Source organism: Macrobrachium nipponense, chromosome 15 (assembly GCF_015104395.2).
Source record: "Macrobrachium nipponense isolate FS-2020 chromosome 15, ASM1510439v2, whole genome shotgun sequence".
NCBI classification, from domain to species: Eukaryota; Metazoa; Arthropoda; class Malacostraca; order Decapoda; family Palaemonidae; genus Macrobrachium; species Macrobrachium nipponense.
In genome coordinates, this window is record NC_087208.1 from 53,894,685 (window position 1) to 53,902,092 (window position 7,408).

A 7,408-nucleotide genomic window follows, 5' to 3' on the forward strand; every position below is an offset into this window, starting at 1 on the left:
TGTTTTTTTACAGGTTTACCTCATGTGCAATGTATTGAGGTTAATTCTCATTTCTAACTGGAAGAAAGTAAAATAATAGTTTGAAAATAAATAGTAATTATTGTCCATAACATATACTATAATCACTTAATTTTTTAGTAGAATTTTTATAGTACATTAGGTACTAGTCTGATGCTGTAGCTCTTCCTCCTTTGTCAACAGTTCTTCACGGAGTTTTTCGAGGTTATCCTTTGACTGGGAATGTCCTGCCAACCCCAGAAGGTTATACTGGTGTAGTTCTTAAAGAAACACGACCAGGGTTAAACTCTGAAGAGCCTCGTACATTAAGAGCAGTTTGCCAGTTCAAGAAGTTCACCTTTTGGAACTGGGATCGCAAACCTTCCCGGGGTGATAGATATCAACAAGCTATGGATTGGACTGAAATAGCAGATTTGGTAAGATTTCATATTACTTATTCCATATTTACTTTTCATGAACATGAGTTTGAGTGTGTATATTTTGACAAATATATCCTGAATGTGCATAATCTCTTTAGAAGTGCAACACGCAATTTAGATTATACACATTTTGAAATTAAAACTCTTGATGTTGGTCATTCCCAGCAATTTGTGAATTGTTAATGGCATTTTTTCAATGAAATTTATATTTTAAAGGATATCTTCTACTGATCAAAGTTATAGATATCAGTTTGTGGGAAATCTATAACTGCAAAATTACAGTAATTTTTTTATAATACATACTTCATATTTACATTGCCATATTGCAAACCTAGCTAAAGAAAGGATTTCACAGGTTTATGTTTTTCTGATTTCCATTGCCCATCAGTTGGCCCCCCCTCAAGTTAAAGAACTGACATTTTCTCTTGAAAAGTTAGGATACATGCAGATACACAAGAAAAGCCTTTGCAAGCTACTTATTTCATCTTCTTTAAAATTAAAATCACTTTACTAAATGTTAATGTTTCCTCAAAGATATGTGCCATTGAAGATTTTGTTAAATTGCTACAATTTTTTTTTCAGTTAAATGGTAGTAGTGTACAGTAAAATTATATTTTAGTTTTCATTTACTGAGTGTAATAAACCACTAAAACATTTTATTCTTTTTTCTTCACAGATTCATGACAGCAACAATTAGTTATAATGGAAATGCAGCTGATTAAATGTTTTTTGTGTCAATAATAAATTTTTAAAAGTATTTTTGTTTCACTAGAAGTTTATAGTATATTTAGTTTCAGTCATAGAGATGACTTTTCTTGGCTATTGCCGATTCATCTCGGGAAGAAATAACTGTATCAACTTTGGCTTTTTCATACCAGTCACTGCCACCTGCGGTCTCAACATTGTCGTTTTCAATCCCTATGCCCGTGGCCTTGATGGCTCCTGTGGCTGCACCCATTGCTATGTTGACGGCTTAGTCTGTGCCAACTGTTGGCAATTCTGTTGGAAATGATGCCTCAACCAGTCTCTTGTCCTTGTCCCTCTAATGTAGAGATGCAGGTTCTCAATAATGAGATAGCCTCTGTTGCATGCAGCTTGTACTTCTTTCATAAGAATGATGGTTTCTTGGTTTGGACTTTCCCATTTAAGTAACCTTCTTTTATAGCAAGACCAACTATCCATTCTTCATATTGGACTGAAACTGAGAATGTTTTTCTGCAACATGTCTCACCCTCGCTTGGGTTATTCTCACGGGGACTGATGTTTGCCATGAAAAAGTATAGTAAAGTACATTTTTACAAAATGAGACTACTAAACTTACTTAGTTTTGCATAGGTGAATATATCTACCTAAAAAAATGAAATAACCCAACCTAAAGTAGGTTTGTCACTACACTCAGGCCTGCAAACCAGAATTCAATTATATGAAAAGCAGTTTAATAAAGAAATACAGTCTTCACAACAACAAAATTCCAGGAAGGGTACAATGCTTGCAAATACACTTCAAGAGTATAATTATTGAAATATGTCCTTCAGCTTAATACACATAAATAAATGTAATGCAATAACAATTTATGTTTTACTGCAATGTACACTAAAGTTAACGTATGTTCATAACAGTGAGCAGTAGTGTAATGAAGACCTACAAAGATATAGTACTACAGTATTCAGTGCAGTGTTTGTAGAGTTTTGTAATAAGAGGCACAGATTTCCCAAACCACTTTCTTTTCCCTAGCACCCTCATAAATAGAAGCAAAATTTGAAGAACAGTAGGGACTTATGGGGTGATGTTTGTGGTTTCTTATCTTCGTGGTAATAGGTATGTTTCAAGTCTCATAAAAATGAAGAATTTCCTGTCTCCCTCCTGGATCAAGGTTCAGTGAGGGGACTCTTTCTCTGAAAAGTCTAGGAACCTTGACACATTCATGAATGAGATCAAGTCCCTTCTCTCCACTACCTTGGAGTAACGTGAAGACTTCCCTTACTAATAAGCAAAAACTAACATGTATATTAGTGGTGGGCATTTCACTGATTTTTTTAATAATTGTGGTTAACTGATTACTTTCATGAAAAATAATCAAGTAGTGATAGATTTCAACTACTTTTTTATATCTTTATAAGATTTTGACTACTTTTTTATATCTTTATAACAATTTCTATTATCTGGGCATAAAACATACATAAAATGTATGAATAACATTAACACTTCATATATTCAGACATGTATGCATTTTAAGATAACATAAATGTACAAGTATCTTCCAAAATAAAAGGTAAAAAGTTTATATAAAAAATAGTTTAGCAATAATACTTAAAACAATCATGCAGGCTATAGCAACCTGCTACATATGTTTGATATAGGTCAGTGTGTGAAATAATGGAAACCAAAGTTTAAGATTATATTTTATCACAGTTTGCTAACAGATACAGTAAATGAAGAAATAGAAATGAATGTTATAGGTGCCATTACAGTATCAAAGCAAATCAGACGCTAATATTGTAGAACAATGTGTTTTTATTCTCTATTTGGTGATAAAAAAAGAAAAAATGTAATGAGTAATCATTTACAAATAATCCATTACTCACAAAGAAATCGATCACTAGATGTTTGTTTGTATGGTGTTTTTATGTTGCATGGAACCAGTGGTTATTCAGCAACGGGACCAACGGCTTTATGTGACTTTCGAACCACGTCAAGAGTGCACTTCTATCACTAGAAATACACATCTCTAACTCTTTAATGGAATGCCCGAGAATCAAACTCACGGCCATTGAGGTGGAAGGCCAACACCATACTGACCACACCACTGAGGCACTAGATCACTAGAATTTTCAAGTAGTAATCGAAGTAATCAAATCCAGTAACCAATTAAGCCCACCACTAATGTATATAGTACGAGTTCACCCATTCTCACCTGACAATGACTTTTGGAACTTTGTCCTTTAAGTAAGCAGTACCAAACAACCCTTCAGCAGACATATTCTTACAGCAGTGCTTGCTGGTTCGTACCAATCTTGGTGCAATTCATGAGATTGTCCCTTACATGAATGCAACTGGCCCACACTACCACAATCTGATTTATACATTCTCTTTTGTAAGAGATTAAAATGAAGGCACTGGCATTGGTTATACAGTACTACTGCTTATAAAATTACACAGTATATACCCTACCATTTTATAGGTATGTACAGTACATATAGTACTGTTTGAACATACTGTGTATATAACCTAAGATCAACAATGTTCAAATTTTCTTAAATTTCAATTTTGTTTCAAATACCCCTGGGCCTATTATGTAAACAGATGTTATAATTCCATCCCTTTGACCCCCAAATATGCACCTATCAATCAGACAAAGTATCCAGAAAATTAGCTCATTACCACTACTGCCATGGACTGTTATGAGAATTTGGGAAAAAATACAATTCTGATTTGAAACCATTTTACTGAACCAATTTTGTTTGTACTGGTGTCTTTCCTTTTGCCTAAAAACTTAAAATCCATCACAACACTTTCTACTGAAAACACGAATGTAGATTTACAGACTTATTGGTGAAATAACCACACCTGAAGCACTGTAACGTTGAATTTTACAGAATATAACATTCAATAAATTAAGAATACAGCACCAGAAAATCCTGTCCTTGACGGCTCTAATAATACAGTATAAAGAATAAAGATCTATTATAAATACTAAAAAAAATCTACAACCCTGTGTAGTGATGGTCTGCTCAAATAGCAAACCATTTTCAAAAACAATGCTGGAAGCTGCCGTAATAGCAGGTTTACACTACAGAGTCCTACAACTTGCATGAATTCTAGACCATACATTAAGTATTGTGTATGTTCATGTATCATCTATTGTCCATAAACAATGAACAAATCCATATAATACTTTCTTTCACACCATAAATACAAAGTTTCCTGCATTCTAAAACATACATTCATACATAAATGCAGCTACTGTATTGTAATCCAACATGACGAGCTAGTACACTGCAAATGAGGCGCAGTTGACATCGTCATATACAAACACTCCTGCAAGACTAAATTTACTGGAAGTCAAAGTGATGTGAGTATCGCAAGATCCGTTGCAGTCAAACTGCGTCACAATATAAGAAATATTTCTCAGGTTGTCAAAATCTTGCATTGATCGCATGAAAAACTGCAGAAATGTCACATTCCTGTAGCTGGATCGTAAGGCATATGTTTTCAAACGCTTTGTAACCAGAGAAAAGTATAAATATACCAATATAAACACAGACTTTATTTTGTTCAGGCACCCATACTGGAAAACGGTAAAAGTACAGTACAATGATTTACAGAAATGACGTAACAATGTCAATCTTCAAGTATAAAAATATAATAAATTAAGTACCACAGTTACATCAAATGTCATGAAAAATGTATTACATATGCTCAAGTAAAGCATTATACATGAGAAAACCAATGATAATTTCAGTTTCCCTCCAAATAATCAGAGGATGAAAGGTAACTTTGAAGGATCCGAAAGGGCACACCCCAAAACATACAAGAAACCTAAATAAGTATTAAGCTTGGCAGTCCTCTTGGGTATGGGTCCTTTACTAACAGTTCTAAAATGTCTCTCTAACCTAAATGCTTCCGGGATTGTAATTAAGGGAAGGAAAAAAAATATAGAGTACTTCATCCCCCACACAGCAAATATAGTGTAAGGAGCAAACAAAAAAATAGCGTACAGCACTTCGGATGCTGTGGAGCCAATGAGAATTGCAAGGGTTACTATTCCTGCCCTTCTATCAGATTCCAAGTCTCTTGTATTGTTGGAATGGAGAATTGCCTCAGTATTCAGAGCTAATGGAATAGCATACAAGATGGTGACCCACTGCACATGGCCAGTTTGAACCATATATGAAAACAAAACTGTGATGGGACCAAATATAACCAGAATTAATACATCTCCAAGAGCAATATATTTCAAACCAATACCCCCCGTATACAAAAATGAACTGGAGAGTCCGCCAAAATACACGAGGGCCAAGTGCTCTAAGCGAGCACTAGTGGCCATGGTCAGTATCACAAACCCAGCACATCCAACTAAATATAAAATTACCCCTAACGTTGCTATTTCATCTTTCGAAAGAATCTGATCAACTAAGGTCCTATCGTCAGCCTTTTTCTTACTATCTATACCTTTGATGTAATCAAAATAAGTATTCACGACATTACCGGCAGCGTGAACCGACAAAGCCGTCAACGCTGTAGTGATGAGGCCCACAATGCTAAACTCTCCTGCAGTCTTGTGGGCAAGTGTACATCCTAGAAGAACAGGCATTAGAGAAGCACTGAATGACCATGGTCTCAGGGCGAGGACATACGCAGGGAGTTTCATGAGAGGAGAGCCACGACGCTCCTTGCTTTGGGAATTCTCTTCATTCATGCTGCCTATTTAGAAATCCACACAACCTGTAAAAAAGAAACTATTCAAGTGGTAAAAATGATACATTCATCACTCAAAAATAAACTAGCTTTTAAATATTAGTGTTCATAGTACTGCCACAATTTTATCACATGCTGCAATTACAGTATTTAATATCTTTCTCTATTTTTCTGGTTTTACTTTAGATAGCTGGTCAGGGACGTCCTTACTTAACAAAATAACTTGGCTAATCCACCCACAAATCTGGAATATTCTGCTACACCTGACACTACAAAAACCTCTATTACATTACTGTACTCTGAATCAATACTAATGTATTTTCCCTTACATTAAACCAGTCAAAAGGCTGCACAAGTAAACAAGCATGCTTAAAAAAACAGATCTGCTTTAAAAATTGAAGGCTTGTAATATGTTCAAAAGTTAAATCCTGCACTGTATTGATGTATACATGAAGCAATCAAAGAACACCATTAGTGTATTTCACAGATATGAAGTTATTTATGTGGTCAAGTTCATGAAAATTTACTCATTCAATAAACCATCCAAAGCTCGACATATGCTACTTGAACTTATAACACTGCGATTGATGTTTGCCTGCTTGCTTAGCCCCTAATTTCCCTCTCTCTCTCTCTCTCTTCATATATTAATAGTATAGTATTTTTAAACTTGTTAAACATATTCTACAGCAGTTATTGACACACTATGGTATGTAAAAACTCAATCACTATGCAGTAAGCAAATCGAACTTACATGCTTGTTAAACATACTCTACAGCAGAATTATTTACACACTATGGTATATAAAAACTTAATCACTATGCCATCCAAACGATGCTGTAAGCAAATCGAACTGACAATCATACAATCTCTCTCTCTCTCTCGTCGCCTTCTCCCCCTCCTCTCCTACTCTCTCTCTCTCTCTCTCTCTCTCTCTCTCTCTCTCTCTCTCATACACACAATACATTACAAGTCTTAAGCCTATTGAAAACATAGTATTATTTACTGTTTAGTGGGGAATAAAACATTTTCCTTCTGGTAAGATTACACCTAATTTCAGTTTGAAATTTTTAGTTTTAACTCCTATCAATATGACACCAAACTACACTGAAATTTGTATAACTGTACAAGATCTCATATTCTCTGGAGCACACATCATGATAGCTATAACAACTCATTCTGCTTTACTTGTGTCCTCTTTTTCTTATCAACATGGAATTTTTATACTAAAATTAATATTAATAATACTTACCTGTATAATTTATCTAGCCCTAAATCCCCCAAAACTGCACCAAAATTTACCACATTGGCAACCCTGTTACCTCCTATTCTGTCCGCCAGTTGGCAATGCTGCCGTTGACAGTTACAAAACCTTCCCTGAAAATCAGTTGTGATAGGCAGATCGTGGGGTAGGATGGGTGGGACTAGATAAATTATACAGGTAAGTATTATTAATATTAATTTTAGTATAAAAATTCCATATTAATAAACATTACCTTAATATAATTTATCTAGTCCGATTAACCACATTGAAAAGGAGGAGGGAATCTGAGTAC

General features: G+C 34.7%; 2 protein-coding genes across 4 annotated transcripts in view; one reads left to right on the forward strand and one right to left on the reverse strand.

The window, feature by feature from the left end:
* The window catches only part of LOC135194938 (ribonuclease H2 subunit C-like), a 7,342-nt gene extending 6,148 nt beyond the window's left edge, over positions 1–1,194 (forward strand). Inside the window, exons 2-3 of the mRNA XM_064221158.1 lie at positions 202–434; positions 1,114–1,194. Coding sequence (XP_064077228.1) covers positions 202–434; positions 1,114–1,134 — 254 coding nt within the window. The 3' untranslated portion in view covers positions 1,135–1,194. The remainder of the gene's footprint in view (positions 1–201; positions 435–1,113) is intronic.
* Positions 1,195–1,851: 657 nt separating this feature from the next.
* LOC135194937 (ubiA prenyltransferase domain-containing protein 1 homolog) overlaps positions 1,852–7,408 on the reverse strand; it is a 54,998-nt gene continuing 49,441 nt past the window's right edge. For 2 of the 3 annotated variants that reach the window (XM_064221156.1, XM_064221154.1), the window contains one exon: positions 1,852–5,882. In XM_064221156.1, the coding sequence (XP_064077226.1) occupies positions 4,915–5,856 (942 nt within the window). In that variant the 5' untranslated portion in view covers positions 5,857–5,882 and the 3' untranslated portion in view covers positions 1,852–4,914. Of the gene's footprint in view, positions 5,897–7,408 lie in introns of all 3 variants that reach the window. The other variant, XM_064221155.1, reaches the window with a different exon arrangement.